At 41.9% G+C, this 22,357-nt stretch overlaps 1 protein-coding gene across 2 annotated transcripts in view; it reads left to right on the top strand.

Annotated features, from left to right (window-relative positions):
- Positions 1 to 22,357, top strand: part of BUB1 (BUB1 mitotic checkpoint serine/threonine kinase) — a 41,819-nt gene that overhangs the window by 4,973 nt on the left and 14,489 nt on the right. For both annotated transcript variants that reach the window (XM_070511747.1, XM_014852709.3), the window contains exons 5-18: positions 961 to 1,004; positions 1,667 to 1,767; positions 3,607 to 3,659; positions 3,752 to 3,936; positions 5,166 to 5,305; positions 9,704 to 9,936; positions 11,747 to 11,805; positions 13,029 to 13,157; positions 13,250 to 13,360; positions 14,113 to 14,212; positions 15,174 to 15,255; positions 15,967 to 16,141; positions 17,871 to 17,958; positions 21,500 to 21,747. In XM_070511747.1, coding sequence (XP_070367848.1) covers positions 961 to 1,004; positions 1,667 to 1,767; positions 3,607 to 3,659; positions 3,752 to 3,936; positions 5,166 to 5,305; positions 9,704 to 9,936; positions 11,747 to 11,805; positions 13,029 to 13,157; positions 13,250 to 13,360; positions 14,113 to 14,212; positions 15,174 to 15,255; positions 15,967 to 16,141; positions 17,871 to 17,958; positions 21,500 to 21,747 — 1,748 coding nt within the window. The remainder of the gene's footprint in view (positions 1 to 960; positions 1,005 to 1,666; positions 1,768 to 3,606; positions 3,660 to 3,751; positions 3,937 to 5,165; positions 5,306 to 9,703; positions 9,937 to 11,746; positions 11,806 to 13,028; positions 13,158 to 13,249; positions 13,361 to 14,112; positions 14,213 to 15,173; positions 15,256 to 15,966; positions 16,142 to 17,870; positions 17,959 to 21,499; positions 21,748 to 22,357) is intronic.

The raw sequence follows: 22,357 nt of genomic DNA, 5'->3' as shown, positions 1-22,357 counted from the left end.
TAATACAGAGTAGCGTAAAGGAAAACCAACTGCTCACAAATATTACTGTTAACATTTTCGTGCATTTCCTTCCAATATCTCTTCCTAGGCCTGTGTGTGTGCCTTTGTGTTTGTGTGTTTTAACAGTAAGTCATACTGTATGTGTGGTTATATATACTGAGCTTCATACTGCTCTTAAGAAATTAGGAACTTTCTGTACTTAAAAAGTAGTTAGGAAATCTGTCCCAGAGTTGTCAGAATTTAACTGTTCTCCAACTGAACATTTAAGTTCTTTCCAACATTTTGGTCTTTACAAAGAACAACATAATGAATATCTTAATGAATAACTTTGTTTTTCACAATTTTTTACTTTTGCTGTGATTAAATACTCATTTATCATTTAGGGTATTCAGAAAATACAGAAAACTAAAGAAGCAGAGGAAACCTGGCATTTATTTTAGCAGACATTTGTTTCTCTCCTTGTCATAGAATTGCAAGCATGCTCTACATACGTATCCAGCTTTGTGTCAGGTCTCTTTCCTTCTTCATAAGAGTATTTCCTAATCTATTTCCTATTTTTCTCAAATTCCTTCTGATAGGTTCTCAGAATTGAAACTGTTGAGTCCGAGGCTGGAGGAAGAGTTTTAAGGCTTGTGATACATGTAACCAAATTATGTACTCAAAGAGTCAACTAGATTTTGCCCTCCCCTTCTCGAGCAGCCTGTGAACCAGCTTATCTGACCATACCCCTTGCTCAGGCCAAAGGAGGAATTTCTCTAATATAAGTGTATTGGATATGAAAATAATCCCAAAATTTTTTTTTAAATTTTGAAGCAACTCTAAAATTCAGCTTTACATTCTCTCTTGACATCAGTCTTTACTAGTTTATAATAAGCTATTATATATGCTTTTTGCTTTAATACAAATATGTATTAAACTGAAGTCTATAATCTATATCAACGCCTTTCTTCTGTCATTTAGGTTGTTTCAAACACGCCTCACCAAAACCCATTTGCCGGCTCAAGGTAAAGCAATGCTTTCTAAAATGTCTCAATTGTTGATAATTTAGTCTCTGATTTGCACTGCTTTTTTTTTTTCCTTAAAAAACAAATCCATTCAGCATTGATTGACTGTATTGTCTTAGGTAACAGGGAAGGTACTCTGGTAATAATAATGCCCGTTACCCAGCTCTGGAGAGCAGGAGTTCTGTCTCAGCACATTGAAAGAGCGCACCCACAGAATAACTTGGTGATTTAATTGTGTTTTTAGGGTTAAAAAAAAATCAAGATTGCTCAAAATAGAGGACATTGCTTACTCTGGAGTCCATCTGTTCTGAATTGAAGCAAATGTGTTTAGTTCAACTTTCAAAGAAATATAGTCATTTTTTTCCCCTAGAAATGAAGATTACGTTTCAGCAATAATCGTTTACTATCCTCTCCTGTTGTTTAAAATAACTAGTTAGAGTTTACATTTCTTTCAGGTTCTTTGTGCATTTTGAATTGATCAGAAAATTGTCTCTATAATATTTCTCATCTAAAAACTGTTTTAGTTACATTTTCTGAGATGGTGTGAATGAGTTGATTTATTTCTTATGCTGCTTATTGAAAGATTAGGGGGATGTATTTGTGATTTTATTTAATATGGTTTTACCTTTCCCCTTTACCTTTCATCCTTTCCCCCCCCATAGCTAGAACCTCAGAACCTCTACATAATGATCAGGTTTTAAACCAAATGATGACATCAAAATCAAATCCAGGAAATAACTCAGCCTGCGTTTCTAAGAATCAGGTAATAATAACATTTGTGGGTTGTGTGGAAGCTGGACAGGGTATTGAACAGTCAGCCTGCTGCCTTGCCTGTCCACTTCAGCATCTCATTTCTTTGACTTGTCTTGGGTGACTCTAACCTCCATCCTCCATGTCAGCCACCTGCACCTGTGGCAGCTTGCTGGCCTGTTGTCATCTACCACTGTTGATCTCAAATATTAGACTTAAAGAACTTATTATCTGACCATAACTTCCTGCGTTGATCTGACCTGGGGACCCCCACTACACACCCTCCTGTGTTCACTTCCTCCCCACAGCTTCTCTCCTTTGTTCTGCTGGCCTCCCTCGCATGGGGCCAGGATCCCTCCTGTGGATCACACCCACCCGGAGCTCCTGAGCCCTGGCTGAGAATCGCAGAGCTTCACACATGGTGCCTGTAACCACAGCCAGGGCTTTCCTTCCTTCCAGCAATTACGTTTCCATTTTCCCAGCTCATTTATGTTTTATGTATCTCTTATGTTTCCCATTTCGCCCTTTAATGCCAAATTAGAGCGATTTTAAACTTCTCTTCCCTCTCCTCAGATGTGGGACCTGGCTACCTCTAACCTCTTCCTTATGAGCAGACAAAATACTATTTCAGTGAGACAGCAGAATCAGACAACGTTTGTCAGTTTTCCGGCACAAACCAGTAAATGTGACTGCCCTGCCCTGCTCTTGCAGTGTGGGAGGCGGCCTTCCACCATGCTTGTCTTCCATCTCCCTTGGGATTTTTGCCCTGTGGGAATCTCTTCTGCCCTGATGACCTATCAACGTGTAAAAATGCTCAGGTCCCTCTTCCCTCAGCCTTGTTTCTCAGCATCTTTCTTCTTCACAGTACAGTTGCTCTTTCAGAGTTTGCCGGGAGCTGCTTTAAGCTAAATCCAATGGAAATGCCTCTGTTCTTAGTGCACATGTGCAAGTTGTATTAATATAACGTTTTCCTAGAAGTAGGATGTTCATTTCTAACTGTGATAGATAGTCAAACTATCCCAATTTACGTCCTACACATGCTTGCCAGCCTCATTACTTCCTGTTGCCCCATCTGTGAGTGTCCAGACAGCAGAGAGGGGTCTTTGTTTACTGTCATAGTCCCAGCACCTGAGCACCTGGCTCAGCACATGAAATGTGTGAGGTGTTCTTCTTTTTTTAAGGTTGGCACCTGAGTTAACATCTGTTGCCAGTCTCCTTCTTTCTTCTTCTCCCCAAAGCCTCCCCGCCGACCCCTGTACATAGTTGTATATTCTAGTTGTAGGTCCTTCTGGTTGTGCTATGTGGGAGGCTGCCTCAGCATGGCCTGATGAGCAATGCCATGTCCGCACCCAGGATCCGAAGTGGTGAACCCCTGGGCCTCCGAAGCAGAGCACGCGAACTTAACCACTTGGCCACAGGGCCGGCCCCTGAGGTGTTCATTAAATATTTGTTTAGCAGATGAATGCTAGCACTGGGAACTCCTGAAGGTAGAATAGTACCAGAAGAAAATCTTAATGGTTTTTTTAAATGTATCTATTTGGAATGTTAATCCCGTAAGAGTTAGGGACAGTGGCCCAGCTCCTAGACTATGGCTCAAAAGAAAATAAGTGCCCTTCTCTACTACCAAGTAGAAATTTTTTTAAGTTGCTTTCTTACTGGACTCTAGTTTCAAAAGTTCTCATAATATTAAGATTGCAAACTAAAGCTTCAGATATTAATCATCATTTTGAAGCACACACGTAAGTCTACTTGATGATTAAGAGGACCCTTAAGCATTTCATATTGTTTTGTGAAATAATTTGAGTCATGGTTTCTTTTCAGATAAGTGAGTGTTTCTTTTTTGTCTTTTTAGGGTTCAGAACTTTCTGGAGTGAAATCTTCAGCTTGTGATAAAGACTCAAATACGTAAGTACAGTCAGTGCGTTAATCTTTTACATAGTTTCCTTCAAGAGCTGCCTCAGTATACGTTGTAAATAATATATTTTTCCCCATTATAGGGAACAAAGGGTGATCATGATTTCTAAATCAGGCTATTCTGTACCGCCGTCTTTGGCAGCCAACGCTGATGTTCAGCAGGTTGTTATGTATTGCAAAGAGAAGCTTATTCGTGGAGATTCAGAATTTTCCTTTGAAGAACTGAGAGCCCAGAAATATAATCAACGGAGAAAGCATGAACAGTGGGGTACTTGCACTCCTATTATTTGGGATATTCTTATGTCACTTAAAATAATCCTCATTTCTGGAGTAATTACATTTTTTAACAGATAATTGACTATGCTGAAAGAATCTGTGAGAAGGTCTCCAGCTCATCCTATCAGAGGCCTGGAAATCTTTGTTAGATACTAGAGTAGCAGCTATGTTTGTTCAAGAACTAACTTGACAACTAAGTTGTCCTGACAGCAAATCCCAGAGTTAAAGCAGCACTAACGTAGATATCCATACAGTGTTGCCTTAGCTCTTGGTGAACTAGATATTTATATTGTCTGGATTTGAACTTCTGTGGATAGCAATTCTAGATCGCTAATCAGTTGTCTGCACTGTGAAAAGATTAAGTTAGGAACTGGAGTTGAAGAGCTTTTCTGAGATGTGCAGCTGCTCCAATGAGACATTCAGAAGGAGTCCTCTGTTGAGGGCCATGTTATTTACGGCCACGGGCTGCATCAGATTTGTTCCTCACGGGGAAAACCGTAGTGCTGATACCAATGTCTGCACTCGCCGTTGCTGTAACAACGTGGACCTTAGAGAGGAAAGTGAACCCTGTTCCACTCGGGGCTTTCACACCATCTAGTTGTTTGTACTGCGGCCACTCTGCTGGCCTGCCTTGTTTGTTCACTTTCTCATTCAGTCGGTGACTGAGAGAACAGTTAATGCTGTTCACGCTCATGGAGGAGCCCATTCTGTGCCGGGCACAGGTACCTTTTTCTTTCACATACCGTGACCTAAAGACTTAGCTGGGCGATTTGATTTGTACGTGAGATGGTTGTGTTAACCCGTCATGGAAGTGGGATGACCCACAATATAATTTCAGTGCACTTTACTTTTATTTCTTCTTAGAAAGCACCTAGAGATTTATATCTTTTAAAAGCTGTTCCATTTTCGGATAATTTCCACGGTCATGATTGTTTTACAAAAGTGTGTAGTATTGTACTATATTATTACCAAATATTATTGTTGATCAGCATGGAAATTTTTGTAACTTACATGCCCTGAACTTCAGTAACCATGCTGAGGGCAGGTAAAAATTATAATTAAAACGTAATACACTTTTCAGTTCTAATAACCCAAGACACATGGAAAAGTCTAGTAAAAACAAGAAACATCCTAAAAATAACCTTTCACTCATTTTGTGTATATTCCTCTGATGGCCTGAATTTAAACTTTGATGCAAACCAGTTTTGATCTTTCTTAAAGTAAATGAAGACAGACATTATATGAAAAGGAAAGAAGCAAACGCTTTTGAAGAACAGCTATTAAAACAGAAGATAGATGAACTGCATAAGAAGCTGGATCAAATGGTAGAGAACCCGGCCGCTGTCCAGGAGAGGCCTGAGGTATGTATGCTCTTCGCTGATGTTGCCCACGCCCAGTAAAACTCATTTCCATGTTTATTTCCTCCTTTCTATGCCCTATTTTTAGAGTTAATTTTGATGATAATTTAGCCACTAGCTTTCTGAGTTTTAAAATAATTTGACACAGAAAGACGTTCAAAATGTAGAATGAGAAAAGGAAGTTACTGAACAGAATTTATAGTATGTTTTTGTATATGTGTACATTTTTATATATTTATGTATTAATTTATATAGTCCTTTTTCTGATTTTTTTGGTACAATAACTATTATATAATGAGATTTGAATATAATTTCATTATTTTGTCCTCTAGACAAATTAATTGTCATCTCTTTCCTGTTTGCCACTGTTTCACGTTGAAAGAGGGGAGAGGTGGCGAAAGCTTTAGAGCCACATATATTTTCTTAAAATTATTAAATGAATGGGGCAGATTGAGAATAAATGAATTTTAGCTATGTAATGGGTTGCTTAAGTTTTCACATAGTGTATGTCTGTGATATAGGATACAATGAAGATAAAACACCTTATTTTCTTACATATTTTAAAAATTATAAAAATACATGACTATGATGATTTTAAAAAACTTAGTATGTGTTGTATATATGTATATGTGCATGTGTGTATAGTACATATAAATGATGCTCTCCTTCATTGCTAGCTACTGTAGTTTGTATTTTTCCAGACCTTTACTGTGTGTGAACACACATAAATATGAATACAGTTGAAGTTTCTATGTAAATATTTTCTGCTTTTCCTGCTATCGCTTTTTACAGATCTTCCACTGTTCTGACATGGAGAGTTAACTCATTCTGCTTGCAGCACAGTCTCTGTCATACCCTGAAGGAGGGCACGTGCTGTGTGGCAACTGTTGCCAGTCATGCTACAGTGAGCGTTCTTGTACAAATGAGATTATTTCTCTAGAAAAGATGCAGAGAAGTGGAATTGCTGCCTTTGAAGTTTGGGCACCTAAAATACTGTCCGTCTGCCCTCCAAAAATTTACTGTGTTAACACTCCAATAATAGTGAATAAAAGCCCTGTTTCTTCTATACACTTGGCTAACGTTAGCTGTCCTAAATATTTTCAACCACTTGATGTGTGTTTTTTTAATTACTGGTGAATTTAGACTGTTTAAAATACAGCTAGTGGCTGTTTGTCCTTTTTTCCTTTAAATTGACTTTGATAGACTTTGTCCATTTTTCTATTGGATTGTTTGTTCTTATTTATTTGGATTTCCATTCTTGTATAATTTATGTTTTCCCTGGAGAGTTCCAAGAAATTGTTAAAATGATTGTCTCGTTTTTGCTTTTGCTATATTTTTTTTGGTGCAGCAGACATTTATCCCCAAACTCTCTGAAAAAACTACAAATATCCTTTCATTTTGTTCAAATGCATCAGAGATGCTCTCAATTTCACTTTTCTTGGTCGCATGCCTCCCCGAGCCTTCTGTCCTCCTCCTCCACACGGGCTTTGGAGCAGCCGTCCTTCCCTCTCTCCTCTCCTGGGGTGGATCCCTGTTTTGGTGGCGCACAATCTCTAAGAGCTTTTTTTAAAAAGTATATATGAGGTCTCTCGCACATCTAAAAGCGTCTTCATTCTACCCTTTCCCTGGGGTGATCGGTTGGCTGGGCATGACATTCTCGGGGGGAAATGTTCCCTCAGAAGTTTTGAAGGCAGTGCTCTAGGCTTTTGCTTCCATGTTGGTGCTGAGAAGCCCACCGTCATTCTGAAACTTGCTTCTTCAAATGTGACCTCTGCTGTTCTCCAGATGTGCCTCAGATTGCCCCTTTCCGTGCTGTGACATGATGGTGATGTGCCAGTTGTTGATCTTTCCCTCCGTTACACTCAGTACTGGAGCACTGTAGTCCTGCAGTTCTGGGGAGTTTTATTGATTTTTCTTGTTTAGTGATTCTTGCCCACGCACGTTCTTGTTTTCTGTAACTCATATTTAAAAGTAGACTATCCCAGACTGATCCTCTGATTTTCTTAACCTTGTTCTCCAGTTTTCTGTCTTTGTGCCTTTTCCTCCTAACTTTCTGGGAGATTTCCTTAACTTTTTATGGCCATCTTATTAAATTCTTTTATTTCTGATCACATTTTAAGGATCAAACAGCTTTTTTATTTTGAATGTTCGTTTTCATAGCTGCTTATTCTTCTGTGAATGTAGTAGCTTATCTGTCAGGCTAAAGACGTTAACGTTTTTTCCCCTATCTCAGAGTCCTTTATTTCCTTTTATTTATTTTATTTATAAATTCCTTTATTGTAAATGTCATTTATTTGTTTTGGTCTTTGTGCTTCGTATTGAAAGCTTATCATATCTCTGATGATCTTTACTGTCAGCTCATCCAAAAGCAGGCCTGAGAAGGCTGATCGGAAGCCCTGGGTGGTGAGGGGTTAGTTGACTGGTCAGCCTCACTGGGAGGTGTCTCTTTTCTTCCGCAGACGTATTCCGAAGAGCCATCTTTAATTTTGATTTGAGAGTATAAACTCAGCTGCTAGCATTTGGGGAGCCAAGGGCAGGGGCTAGAGGTCCCACTGTTGTGGAAGTAAACTGACTTGGTCCTTTTGTTTCTAGTGTGGTCTCTGTTACCACCACCTTTCTGCCCTAGTCCAGAGGCCATTTGATTCAGTTTCTCCAGGAAGGAAAGCTCCAGTCTGCTGCCAGGTGGGGCAAGGGGACTAAGCCCCTGCATGCACCTGCAAGAATGGGACTCAGGCTCTGCTTTTGAGACAGACTTACTATTACCGTGTTCCTGTTTTCAGCTCCACCTTCACTTCCATTCTGAAATCTAAATTTCTGGGGGCAGGCCTGGTGGCGCAGCAGTTAAGTTTGCACATTCTGCCTCGGTGGCCTGGGGTTCACTGGTTCAGATCCCAGATGCAGACCTACACACCACTTGTCAAGCCACACTGTGGCAGGCGTCCCACATGTAAAGTGGAAGATAGGCATGGATGTTAGCTCAGGGCCAGTCTTCCTCAGCAAAAAAATAAATAAATAAATTTCTGAACTTCTCCAGAGATCAGCCTCCTCCAATTGCTGTTTTAGGTGTAAGAATTCTTCTATGTCATTTTGGTGAGGTTTTGGGAGGGAACAAATGATAAAGTGCATGTTCAAGCCATTGTCTTTAACTGGAATCCTCCTTTTACGGACTTACTTTTGTGTTTGGATGACATAAGGACATATTTTCAAGGTAGAGTGCCAATTGTCCCTAAATCGTTTATTGACCAGCTCAGCCTTTCCTCATTGATTTACAATGTCTTTATCAGGGGCCGGCCTGGTGGCGCAGCAGTTAAGTTTGCACCTTCCGCACCGGCAGCCCAGTGTCCGCCGGTTCGAATCCTGGGTGCGACATGGCACCACTTGGCATGCTATGCTGTGGTAGGCATCCCACATATAAAGCAGAGGAAGATGGGCATGGATGTTACCTCATGGCTACGCTTCCTCAGCAAAAAAGAGGAGGACTGGCAGTAGTTAGCTCAGGGCTAATCTTCCTCAAAAAAAAAAAAAAGTCTTTATCACGTATTAAATTTTTATATACAAGATCCATTTCTGAAATATCTGTACCTTTGTTTTGGTCAATTGGTTTCTTCTTGATCATTCTATATTGTGTATTTACCACAGCTTAGTTGTGTGTTTTGATATTTGGTAAAGAAAGTCTGATTATTTTTGAAAAATACTTCTTCAGAATTGAATATTACGATTATTTTTAATCTTTACTAGTTTGGTAGGTGAGAAAATGGTATAGGTCATTTTTAAATTTCTTTTTTGGTGATTAGTGAGAATGGACTTTTTATATTTTTCCCATTTGTCTATAAAGTAACTATTCTTGCCCTAGACATTTGGTGCTTTTCTTAACAATGTGTGAGAATACTTTGAAATGGTGGGGAATTAACTCTTCTGTCTTTTAACTTGGTAACAGAGTGGCCAAGTTCAGTCCAAGTACATGTGGTTAGAAAAGCAAAGGTTTTCAGTCAAGAGCTTGTTATCCTTCCCATTGTGAGCCATGCTTTTGTGGCAATTATTATTTTAATGGAAGGAACACCATTATGAGCATTTGATAGCATTGATTTGTTGGTCTTTTCCCAAAATTAAGTAAAGAGGAATAAGACAGTTCTTAAATAATGATAGAACAATAGGGGCTGGTTATTTCAGTGCTAGGAGAGTGAGCTGCCGATTGTGTCTGTGGTTAAGATGCTACAAACGCATCCATTGTGTGGCCTGGCCTCTGTTGTTGACTGTTCATTTCAGGACTCCTGACGGGGCAAGGGGCTACCTCAAGGGGAAAGGCATCTACCGAAGATAGATGCCAGTTGGAAAGTTGCAATACCTAATTAGTAATATTCTGGACTTCATGGCTTTTTTGTTTGTTTGCTTAACATGAAGGTTCATCTGGCGCCTGTGGGGCCAAGCGTAGGCTCCCAGAAGGAGCTGAGAGCTCCAGCTCTTCTAGCCAGCAGCCAGCAGACCTCAGAGAACGTGGGAGAGACACCCAGACAGGCACCTCCTGTTGTTCCTTTGGTGTCCCCAGCCGTCAGCCAGAGCGCGGCTCCTCCTGGGCCTCTGACGGCCCAGCCAGTGACAGACGCCGCGTTTGCAGCAGCAGGAAAAGATGCCAGGTAAGCTGAAGGTAGTCCCAGAGATGGGAGTGATGGAGCGCCGTCTGTCGGCTTCCTTCCAGACTGCAGCATCAAGAGCAGTCTGTGAGCCATGGATGATTCCTGTTTTCTAAAACAATTTTTAGATGGGCACCCTGTTGAAAAAGCAAGTTGCCAAAACATTAGCCCCAAATCTTTCAGTTACTTATTCCATGCTTCTTTTAGAGTGTTTATTCTACTTCATACTTCTCTCTTGAACTAAAAATTTTTAATACCCTGAAACTCAGTAGTTTTTTTGTAACTGAAGAATATACAGCTGTTAAACTGAAATTGCCTTTGCTTACTGGCTTGTAGGGGTTATTATTATCCACACACTTCTTGACATGTGTTCTTCTCATGTTCCCTCTGTCTTCCCACCGGAAGCAGTTTGGGGTTAATATCCGTGGCACAATATTCCCGAGTCTATCTATACACTGCCGTGCAGGTTCTTCCCCAATTTTGAGGGATTCTCCTAGATTTCAGAGATTACAATTGATGTCACGTGGCTTGTTTAAATTTTTATCTTCATTCACTTTGGCACGCTCTCTCTCTTTTTTAAGCATGCAATTTTATTGATTAAAAAAAAATAAAAGCTACAGTATAATTCACATTCTCCCCTTGGGCTAAACCCCTTAGCACAGATTGCAGTTCTTGTTACTGCTTCTCCTCAAGGCCCAAGATTAACTTTTGTCAGTGATTTCTCCTGGAAATAAGATTTAAGATCGTCATGCTTTTTCACTCACATTAGGATAATAGTTCAGACCCGTGTCCTGTATCTTACCATGGATGTAAGACTAGGACTGTTGTGTGGGGGCTGCGACTCCATTAGTTCATAGTTAATTTATCAATTATACAGTGGTAAAAACAGCAGCGGTGACAGGCCCCGTAGGGGCGATGCACGTCCAGCACCCCTGCGGAGATGGAGTCTGAGGTTGTGGGCGCCCGAGACAGCTGTCCCTTATAAAATTGTGAGAGTCTTTAACCTAGTGAGCATTTAGATCTCAGTCAGAAGCACTTCCGATTGGCCTGGCCCAGGTGAGGGACTGAATGGACACCCCCGCCCCGCTGCGCTCTCAGTAGCCTAAACAGCTGACCATGGCAGAGTAAGGGTGCCTTTCTCTGGAATCTTATGTGAAAACTCATGTTTTCATGACACTTTAGTGGCGATTTGTAAAATTAAGTGTTTTGCGCTTTTTACTTTATATCTTAACAGGGTCCGCTAAGGGAATTCTAGCAGTGCTCAGTAGACAGGTGAAGTCCACTGCACTCAGGACTGTCCACGGTCCAGACTGTACTTAAAATAAGCTGTGATATGTCTTAGGTGCCATTTTTTCTTTCTTGGTAACTGTGAAAGTCTGGAGAACAATGCACTGTGGCTCCTGGCTCGTCACAAGAGAGGCAGCCTACGCAGCTGGGGCACACGGGGCTTTCCATTCCGTGGCTCTGCATGGCCGTTCTGGGCACCAGGCCTCGAGCCGGGGGTTCGCCCCTAGCCAGTGTAATAAATGGGATCATTTGAATTAGGGGAGGTGTTATGCTGCCCGACCACATGTAGGAATGATCATCATGGTGTCAAGATACAGGATCACTGTGTCAAGCAAATGTTTAGTACCTGGCCTTTATCTGTAAGAATTCTTTTCCTCAAAAGGAAGTGAGAGAAAATGAAACAAACGTTTTATTTACTTACACTATAGACCTCAGCAGTTCCATCTGTATTTTAACCACAGGCTTGTAATTGCTGACCTTTTTTACTGTTCTTTCTTGAGTGAGTGTCTCGAGTTTTCTCTTCCAGATGTGTGAATAAAAGTACTCACGAACTTAAGCCACAGAGCGGAGCAGAGATCAAAGAAGGTAATGTTTAGTTATAACGAATTTGTTGCAGGCCCCTCCGGTCCCTCAGAGGTCTGTGTGGTGGCTGTGGTTCATGAAGGCTTCGGACCTGAGCCCGAGTTTAGCTTTCCTATTCTTAGATGTAGCGGTTGGATAAGCCCCAGATCATTTCCGAGGAAGGGAGAAATCCATTTGTCAGTCACATCTTATTAGTTGGAATCCTTCGAAACTTAATTTGTGAAAACTTTCCTATTAAATTTCTCAGCAGATTAATCCACAGCAAGAGTTATCTTTCATATGTTGTGATGTAGGCAAGGTGATTGAAAGTTTAACTGGGAGAGTTATACTTCTATGTAGTAGTACTTTGTTAGAGGCATTTGCATAAAAGGTGAATTTTGTAAATAAGACACCGATTGGGCATTCACTCTTCCCCCGATGTTACTGTCACATCCTTTCCAGTGACACTTCAGTGGGGAGCAGAGCTACTCGAAACAGCTGGAGACACCTACATATAAGCAAGGCTTACTGAGCACTCGCTAAGTGCCAGACCCCATTCTAGGTAGTTAGGGATGTAGTCACGAACAAAAAGGACAAAAATCACCAGTGTTGCTGTTAGGGAGGGCACTTGACACTTCCAAGGTGACCGGGAAAGACACCCACAAGGAAAGTAACATTAAGATAAAGGCCTGAAGGAGGGAGCTGCCATGCGGCCAGCTTGGAGAACCTGTTTCAGGTAGAGGGAACAGCAGGTGCCAAGCCCTCAGGTGGGAATGCCCCTGGTGTGTTCTAGGCACAGCAGAGAGGCCGAAGTGGCTGGAGTGAGCAGGGCAAGAAGGAGAAAGGTGAGGTCAGGGTGACCAGGGCCGAGGTTGTGCAGGGCCTGTATGCCGCTGTGTACGCCACTGCCTGCACTCCAGCGGATGAGATGGAAAGCCCATCTTCAGATTTACAATGTGACCATTAACGTGTGTTTCTTGGGGATATGATCTTACAACAAGTCACTTAATCTCTGTGAGCTTTCATTTACCTTTCTACAAAAGGATCATTCTTGCCTTATCTACTTCCTAGGACTATTATAAACATAAAAACAAAAGATATGAAAGCGTATAATAATGGAAGCCTTCAGTGATAATTATCAACAATAATACAATGTTTTCATTGTGATAAGTTTGTTAAATTGTGTGCCTTCTAAATTGTTCTGATTCTCCTGCTGATACTGCGTTTTGTCCCCCTTCCTTTAATAGGGTGTGAAACACATAAGGCTGTTAACACAAGTTCGTTTCACACAACTCCCAACACATCACTGGGAACGGTTCAGGCAACACCTTCCAGAGTGCAGCCGTCACCCACCGTGCACACGAAGGAGGCGTTAGGTAAGGCCTTTTGTTGGAATGTGTGGCATCTGACAACAAATTGATGAAAGCTCTGTTGCAACCCTCTTTACAGTTGCTCTTTCTATTTTAAGGTTTCATCATGAATATGTTTCAAGCTCCCACACTTCCTGATATTTCCGATAACAAAGATGAATGGCCATCTCTTGATCAAAATGAAGATGCGTTTGAAGCCCAGTTTCAAAGTAATAACAATTTGTTTAAAAGCTACTAAGTGCACGGCCTTGTGGGTGGTTGCCACTGGAAATGTCAAGGGTTCTACAAGAAGTGGCCCTGCCCTTGGTTAGCTTGTCACATAAGGGTAGGGAATACATGAAATGAGAACCATGGGACTGTTTGACAAGGTGCTCAATGTGTGTCACAGATTTGTTTTGCTCCTTAAACAATAATAGTAAGTAAAAGGAGAACACAATCCCCGTGGGTGGGAATGGTCAGGAAAGACTGCGTACTTGAGGCGCGACCAGAGCTTGCCTGGTGGAGGAAGGGCTGAGGCGGGGTCTAAAGTCAGGGGATTCGTGCTGGATGCCGGAGAGAGATCATGATCAAGATAAGTAGGATCCACTTAGACTCAGGAGGACCTGAAATGTAAAGCCAGGAGATTAATTCTTCCTTACAGGAAACGGAAAACAAAGCCCCTGGGAGCTTTACTCAGTGAGTCAGGCGACAGCAGCAGTGTTTTAGGCGAATGATGGACACAGGCTTTGTATGTGGTGGGAACTTGGGACCTGGAAGTTTGAGTAGTAACCCCTGTGACCATGGTTAAGTCACTTCCTTTTAATACAAAGTGACTTATCTTGTTATCTAGTATTTGAAAAACTGGTAACAGTTCTTTTCTGTAAGCTGTTATTCCGTTTTCTTATTTATAATTGAAGTTTAGCATAAAGGATAGTGTATTTTCCCTAATGCAATATTAAATGCTGTTTTTTCTCTGTTGCAGAAAATGCAAGGTCTTCTGGGGCTTGGGGAGTCAACAAGATTATCTCTTCTTTGTCATCTGCTTTTCCTGTGTTTGATGATGGAAACAAAGAAAATTACGGGTAAAAAAAATCTAGTTAAAATAGCATTGAGGGAGATGCATGTTGTCACAGGGACACAGGAGGCTGCACAGGTTCCTCTGGGACTCGAGGTGGTGGGAGAACGTGGCCTGCGCATCAGATGCTCTGGGTCCCAGTGCCAGTGCCGCCACTGATGAGCCTTTGACCACATGACCAGGAGGTTGTGGCTAAAGTTCTCCAGATCCTCAGTGCTATGCAGGAGTTACGAGAAAGCAGACCTCCCGTAGCAAAAGCATGTGTTAAAAAGGAAAACAGCATGGTTATAAACAGAGAATTGAGGGGTTCTCTAGGTTTGAAGTTGTATTAGATGTGAATGAATTCACCAGTACAGATATCCATGCTTGCTCTGTTTATATCTGCAGGGTTGATAAAATAGGAAGGGAGTGGCTTATATTGGGTCATGCTGCAGAGGGAGGGTACGTTAGCGAGCCCTATCTGGGGGTGGAGTGGGTAGCTCCAGGAATTTTCACAATGAATGGTGTAAACCGTGGGAAGAGAGGTGTCAGTGTGAATTAAAGGTGTCACGGTGTAGAAGAGATTCATACTGAGGTAGAAAGGAGAAAGGGCCTGACCAGCTCTCAGAGAGAAATTCCACAGCTAGACCAAGCGCTGGAAATAAATAAGATGGATGGCATCCATGACCTTCTGTGGGCCGTGGCCCTGACTTCTTTTTTGTTCCTAAAACTTACAACTCAGTGTGATACAAATTTCTGTATTTTCTACCCTCACTTAAGTAACTGTAGAACTACTGTTATATACGCAGTTATGTTAATTCAGTTTGTGCTCAGTTTTGCTACAACTGCTGTGAAAGGAAGGAATCTGTGTATAAATATTAACTAGTTAAATAGGATAAGTGCAGAATGTTTCTAACACTCTCACTTAATGGTAGCCTTTATGTCCTTAGCACATTTTACTACTTATAATTTTGTAAATCTTCCCTTAGATTACCACAGCCTAAGAGTAAACCCACGGGAGCCAGGACCTTTGGGGAACGCTCTGTAAGCGGATTTCCTTCAAAAGCGAAGGTCGGTAAATCTCTGCTTCATCCATGAAATGGGTCGTACAACCCTTTCCTCTTCATTTTACGAAATGATTGAGCCAATTAAATGAGATGGTGTATATAAAACTGTGCTGAAAAATACAATGTTATAGGAAGAGAGGGTTTTTGGGAAACATTATTCTGTAGTTATCTGAGTATCTATTATGTGCCAGGCTGTGTGTAGGGTTAGGGCGTAGATTGGTGGAGACGAAGGAGACATGATGGCTAAATACAACGTGGTATCCTGGCTTGGATCCCGGAGCAGATAAAGGGACTTTAGCAGGAAAAGGATGAAATCCAAGTAACATCTCTAGTTAATAGTATGGTTTAATTTTTACAAATGTACCAGGTTCTATAAAATGTTAACATTAGAAGTTTGATGAAGGATATATGGGAACTCTGTCCTATGTTTCTAATTCCTCTGTAAACCTAGACTTTACAAATTTAAAAAAACTGTAAAAATTGAAAAACAAAAACGTGGCCCCTGTGTGCCGTACGACCCCACTGGGGCGCGTTAAAGAGGAACAATCCCAGTTCTGGGAAAAGAACAGAACCACGATGTCCTCGTGTGTTAGCCAGGGGTTACATCTGTTTCTTCTTTAATTCCTCATTTCTCCGAATCTTAAAGTATTAATGTGTTGATTTCATGGACGAGACGAGGAGGTTGCTGCTTTTTCCAGTTCACCTTTTGTTGCAGGAAGCACCGCACACCGAGGAGTTCTTGGACGACTCGACCGTCTGGGGCATCCGCTGCAGCAGAGCCCTGGCGCCCAGTCCGAAGAGCCCTGGGGACTTCACGTCTGCGGCACAGCTGGCGTCCACCCCCTTCCACAAGCTTGCGGGGGACTCAGTGCACTCTCTAGAAGATAAAGGTGTGCGCTACACTCTGAGTCTCGTCTTCTGCCACCTTCAGTTCTTTCAGTATTAGTTTTCGTCTTGAAAATTCTAAGCGGGAAGTTTGAAAATCCTAAAGAGGAAACTTAAAAATGCATTCATCGCTTTATTATCTCTATGGATTTTTCTTTTGGCGAACCGTCTTCATAAAGTCTGTGCATTTTCAAATTTAGTAACTTAGATTATAGGAAGAACAGGAGAAAAACCTACAGAGGCATTTAAAGGCAAATAGACAAAGGACAACTCGTTTGTATAGGGTTTAGGTTTATTTCATGTTTTACAACAAACCAGATGGCCGCTATGGACAGATTAAGTTATTTGAATGCTAAAAATAATGAACATTTATATTTTCTACTTTGTTGAGTATCAAATAGCAAATTTTTAGTACTTGATATGTATCTACAAATTTTATGATGTTAGAGTTGTAGCCAAGAACTATACTCAAAATCATTTTTTCTTATTTTTTTTTCAGTGATCTGACTTCAAGAGAGTAATGATAAAACTCACAAATAGTCCTTATTTTCCCAAACGTAACACTCCCATATCAAAGATCTTTACGTCTGAACTGAACCTTAATAAATGACATAGTTATTGCATACAGATAATTATTACCTATTAAGTACCAAAGTATAAAATGTATGAGGTCTGGGACCACTTTACCGTTTTGATGACTACTAATTGATTAGCCAAACTCCCACTGCTGGCACTGTTTTCTAAATAGCAGTTGTTCAGAGCACCAATGAAGGAGCTGCTGAAGATTTCACTTCCCCGGGACGGGGGCATGTTGTCGTCTGGAGCCCGAGCCTGTGGGCCTAAACATTTTTTACTGAGGAGTAAAAATTTTTTCTTAGAGGACTAACCCAATATGTTATACTTTTTTCTGAATTTTAAAGGAGAGTTCAGTTGAAACAAACAATTGCCAAGTGCCATCATAATAAAAAAAAAAATGTAAAGCTTTTTCCATTCAGAAAACTAGTTTAATCAGTTAGGAGTCTTTCAAAAAGTCAGTATTGGCTGTTCTTCGAGAATTTGCCACTTTGGTTGTATAAACAGAAGCCGGTGCTCTGGTACTGAAAAGTGTTAGCACCTGTTGGGTGAGGCAGTCTCTGGTAAGATGTAGTCTGGGGCCGCACTGGGCTGCACGGTATGAGCCTCGCCTGGTGGAAGGGAAGGCTGCTTCTGCCCCAGCCAGGTCGTCTGTTCTTAGAGAGGGTTTTTTCTTTTTGTAAGTTGAAGAGTGTGAAGCTAAGTATTGACAGGTAGCTTCCTGGTACAAACACACTAAATCAGTTCGCTTAACTGATTGCCAGCCCGCTGAATAAAGCAGGTGAGACTGAAAGACACCGAGATCTCCGCCTGCTGGGCGCACGGCAGCCTCTCAGTCTCACACCCTTGTGGACGGGCCCCCTGTAGCAGGGTGTGCCCGCCACCCACGCCAGCAGACCTGCTCCCCTCTGCATCCTTTTCTCCTGACGGATTGTTTGGATTAGATGTGTAAAGTTGAAATGCTCACATGTATTAGTAGTGGAAGTTTTTAAGAGATGTCTTTTTTCGTTTTTAAAATGTGGCACATTTTACTATGGAACACTATTTTGAAATTATAACAAAAGTCAGCGTGAAAAGGAATCGTGGACTTTATAACCATATAAAATTGTATGTGTGCACCTATGCACATAGATTATGTCTTTCATTTTCTGTATATTTCAGAAAATGTGGTAGCAAAACAGTGCACCCGTGTGACTTTGGACGCTTGTGAAGAAAACATGGTGGAACCCTTAAAAGACAGAAAGTTCAGGTACTGTGAGGGCGTACGTGGTTCTGCCACTCATCATTTTCATTCTTGCTTTGCGTTTTACACTGTAATGGAATCTCTAATTCCAACCCTTAAGGGCTAATAGACTTTGTATTGACTCGCAGCTGTGAGTCAGAAGGTACTCTGTAGATATAAATATGATGATTAACCTAAACACTGGATCCGTCAGGGCAGGGAGAGAAGCACTGGGGTGGCGGAGAGTCCCGGTGGGGAAGGTGTCTGTGGCTAATTTCGACTCATTTTTGGGAGCAAAACTACACATACTCTTACCAAAGACCCTGACATATAAAAGACTATTGCAGAACTGAGCAAACACATGATTGCTTCTTTATACCCATTATAATTGAGGAAATCAATAACTCTCTGTTAGGAGGAGGAAGATCGAATGTTTAAGCCTCTTAGGGATTGGTCCAAAATGCAGACCTGCCCTACATTAATGCTTTGCAGAGATAAAATTCCAGCGTACTGGAATAGGCTGGTGAATGTAATGGATGCTAAAAGTCGCTACTATCTTTTGAATATTTATTATATTTCAGCACAGTGCTATGCTTTTCATGTCCTGTATCCTTTAATTCTTACAATAACTTTAGTTGTAGGAACTATTCTTTTCCACCATGTAGATGAGGAAACCGGGTCTACCGGACTAAATAATTGATCTAAAGGCGTGTGGCTTCTAATTTACAGCACTGGAATTTGAACTCGTATCTCTGATTTCAGAACCCTCGCTCTCGCCTCTATGCTGTACTGCCTCTTGTTATCAAAAACCTCTTGAACAAAGACCCTAGTAAATAAATGATTGGATAAAGGACATGAGCAGAATTTATAGAAGAAGAAAATAATGAATAACCGTTTAGAACATGGTTAACTCACTAATAGTAAAATGAATGCAGATTAAACAGATTTTGTCTTTTAATTTAAAATTCTAGGGGCTGGCTCCGTGGCCGAGTGGTTAAGTTTGCGCGCTCCGCTGCGGTGGCCCAGGGTTCGGATCCTGGGCGCTCGTCAGGCCACGTTGAGGCGGTGTCCCGCATCCCACAACTAGAAGGACCTGCAACTAAGATATACAACTGTGTACAGGGGGGGTTTGGGGAGACAAAGCAGAAAAAATAAATAAATAAAATTCTACCCAATGGGCATAGTCTGTACCGCCCACGAGGAATCTTCCTTCAGGCAGCTAAACTTTTGGCTCACAAGACTACCATGAGACACACTTGGCATAAGATTCACTTAGAAGTAATAAGGCAAAAATCACAGGTGCCAGCAGCGTGCATAACTGCGAGAAACTGTCGTCTTTGAGGCCTCCTGCCCCCGAGCGCCCCGTGACAGTTCAGTGCAGGGGAACGAGACTCACTTGGGACAAGGCGCAGAAGCTTCCCGGCTTAGAAGACTTATTTCCCCAAAAGCCAGCGGCTCTGGCAACACTCATAGATTTAGCTTCCAGGGTCCCCATGAGGGACGGGCCCGTTACGAGAGTCATTGCGCCTGAAGCCACAGATTCCCAGCACATATGTGTAATTCTCCCTGCCTAGATACGGTTACTAGTGAGGGTTATTTTTTATTGTAAGCAATGGTGACAGTGATAGTCTTTTCAGTTTTCAGGGGAGAGGAGCTAGAAAGTTCACCAAAACTCAAATTCTCATGGAGAAGGGAAAAGGGTTTTGTTAATCATTTATGCACTCACAGTAATTTGGGTGCCCAGGTTGCTAATAGCATTGTACATGGGTTTGGAAACAACCTTGTCAGTGTGTATGGATATCCTTAATGCCTGTTTAGTCGTAATATAAAACATTGGAAATATTTTCAATATCTAAGAACCAAGGAATTGTTGTATGCTGGCATACGTGCACTGGGTCGAATGGTATACAGTTATGAAAATCCAGGGTAGGACCTTAGGGGAACCTGGCAGACAGTGCCTTCACCCACTGATCAAGGCGACATCACCAGGGGTAATTCGTGGTGATCGCACGCGAGGAGAAGGACACTTCACCTCTCTGATGTTCTTCCCCAAAACCAATAATCACAGTCTAGTCATGAGGAAAACATGAGAGAAACCTCTACTGAGGGACCTACTGCAGAATACTCGGCCGGTGCTCCTCAAAATGGACACGGTGTTGGGGAAGTAGGAGACACTGAGAAACTGTCACACATGAGGAGGGGGACAGAGACTGATGAGGAAATGCAGCATGGTCTCCAGGAGTGGACCCTGGAGCGCGTAAAGGGCATTGTGGAAAAACTGGAATCCAAATGAAGTCTGGAGGATGGTTAGCAGTAATGTAACGAGTGTTGGTTTATTAGTTTTGACAGAGGTACCACTAGAACATGAGATGATAACCTTAGAGGGAATTGGGTGAGGAGGGTGTGGAAGTTCTCTCTTACCTTTGCAACATTTCTTTAAATCTAAAATTATTCCAAAATTAGTTTATTTTTAAAAAATTCACTGTAGTGTCACTGTTGTGTCAGGAAGTGGAAACGCAACATGAAGTTACATGTATAAATTCATTTGTATGAAAGTTTCTATTTATACTTGTGTTTGTGTGTATGTGGCTATAAAGCTGGAGATGCATGTACAGTCAAGTCATTGTTTGCAGTGGTTCTCTTCTGTAAAGTCACTTCAAACACTCAGACAGCAAACACTGAACCGTTGCTCCTGGGGGAGACACACAGGCAGGTTCCTGTGAGCTTCTGCTCACAACATTCTGTTTAAAGACACCTTAATTGATATATATTGTTAATTTATTAACATTGAACTCACGGCTGACAGCACTATAACTCATGCCTTCTTGAGTGTAGGAACACACACAGCACTTCAGCGCTGCACTTGAAGACCATTTTAAATGCAAAGTGTTGCTAAGTAGACTGCGAAGGGACACGTTTACAGTATGAGAGCTGAAACCACAAGGGAGAGTATCGCCTTCTCGACCTCACCTGGGAACGTGTACGCTGGGTGACTCAAATTTATCACCTTTCTGCCTGTCTGCAGATGACTGCAAAAGCACCCTGAGTATTGATTGGGGTACAAATAAATTTCAGCATGTAGGTGAAGTTACAAATAGAGAGTCTGTGAATAGTGAGGATCAGCTGTCGGTACGTGTGTGTGGAGATGTGCTGACTGGTGTTAGCTTGTTGGATTGCGGTTGACGTTTTCTGTTTGTCTTGATGTTATAAAAGAAGCCATTTTCGGAATAAAGTAAATATTGTCTTGATTTCGGTAGTGATGCTTGGATGGCAGATTGAGGATAAAGCCGTTCCTCCCAACATTTCCTACTAAAGAATGCCCAGTGCACCCCTCACCTGTCTAAGATAGTACCACGTCTTTGACTTTATTTCTATTCCTATTGTACTAGCCGTGTGTTTGCATATGTTTATTGGTCTGACAAAAATACCTTGATCAACTCTTGGTGAGACAATTTTGCAATGTCATTCCTAGAATGAAAAGGAAACTGTTCTGTGGGACTTTGGTGTGATCAAGTCCAATACGCTTGTAATCATGTAGTGTTTTGTTTCTTCTCCTCTTTCCCTTTAGGAGATCCAGCCCAATTCAGGAGAAAAGCCGAGAACCAGCGTTCCCCACAGCCGTATCTTCGGCATCCTTGCTCCATTTGGGCCAGGCTGCTGCAAGCAGTGTGCTGACCAGCGAGGCGGAGCGGGGCCTGCAGGCCTGTAAACTCACCGACACTGACCTTGCCGTTGCAGAGGATCCGCCAGACGCCAGCGCCGGGCTCCAAGCAGAACGGATGCAGACTGGTTCACTGGGGGATGTCAGTGCTCCAAGTATGAACAGACGCTAAATGTTAATTGTGCCCCTGAATAAGGACAATGGCCCAGTAAAAGCTGTTCCATGAAAGCAGCTCAAAGAGCACAGACTTGATGTGTAGACACAGGTTCAGACAAAACTTGCGTGACTGCATCGCAGTGAGGGCAGTAGCGGCCTGAAGGGCACATCATCCATGTTAATTTTAGAAAGTATCAGAGTAACTACTGCTGGAAGACGGAGTTGGAATTTGAGGGCCTACTATGTGCCAGGCATTTAATCTAATACTGTTATCTCCATTTTACAGAAAAGTAAACTGAGGCTCGGTTAAAGAAATATCCTTCACCCCCAGGTTACACAGAAATGTTCTTGCACAGTGGCTAAGAGCACAGACTCTGGATATGGGCTGCCCGGGTTCTAATCCTGGCTCCCCCTCTTAGGCAGTCATGTGATCTTCACCAAGATCCTATCAATTCTTGGTGGCCCTCTCCTTTTCTGTAAAGTGGAGGTGGTAGTAGTGCCTGCTTGAGAGTCTTATTATAAGGACCAAGTGAGTTACTAAATGGAAAGTACTCAGAGCAGTGTCCTACAAGTACTGAGCATTACGTAAGTATTACTCATGCTGAATTT

This window comes from Equus asinus, chromosome 6 (genome assembly GCF_041296235.1).
Source record: "Equus asinus isolate D_3611 breed Donkey chromosome 6, EquAss-T2T_v2, whole genome shotgun sequence".
Classification (NCBI taxonomy): domain Eukaryota; kingdom Metazoa; phylum Chordata; class Mammalia; order Perissodactyla; family Equidae; genus Equus; species Equus asinus.
Note: the sequence above shows the minus strand (reverse complement) of the source record. Positions and strands in the feature narration are given on the sequence as shown.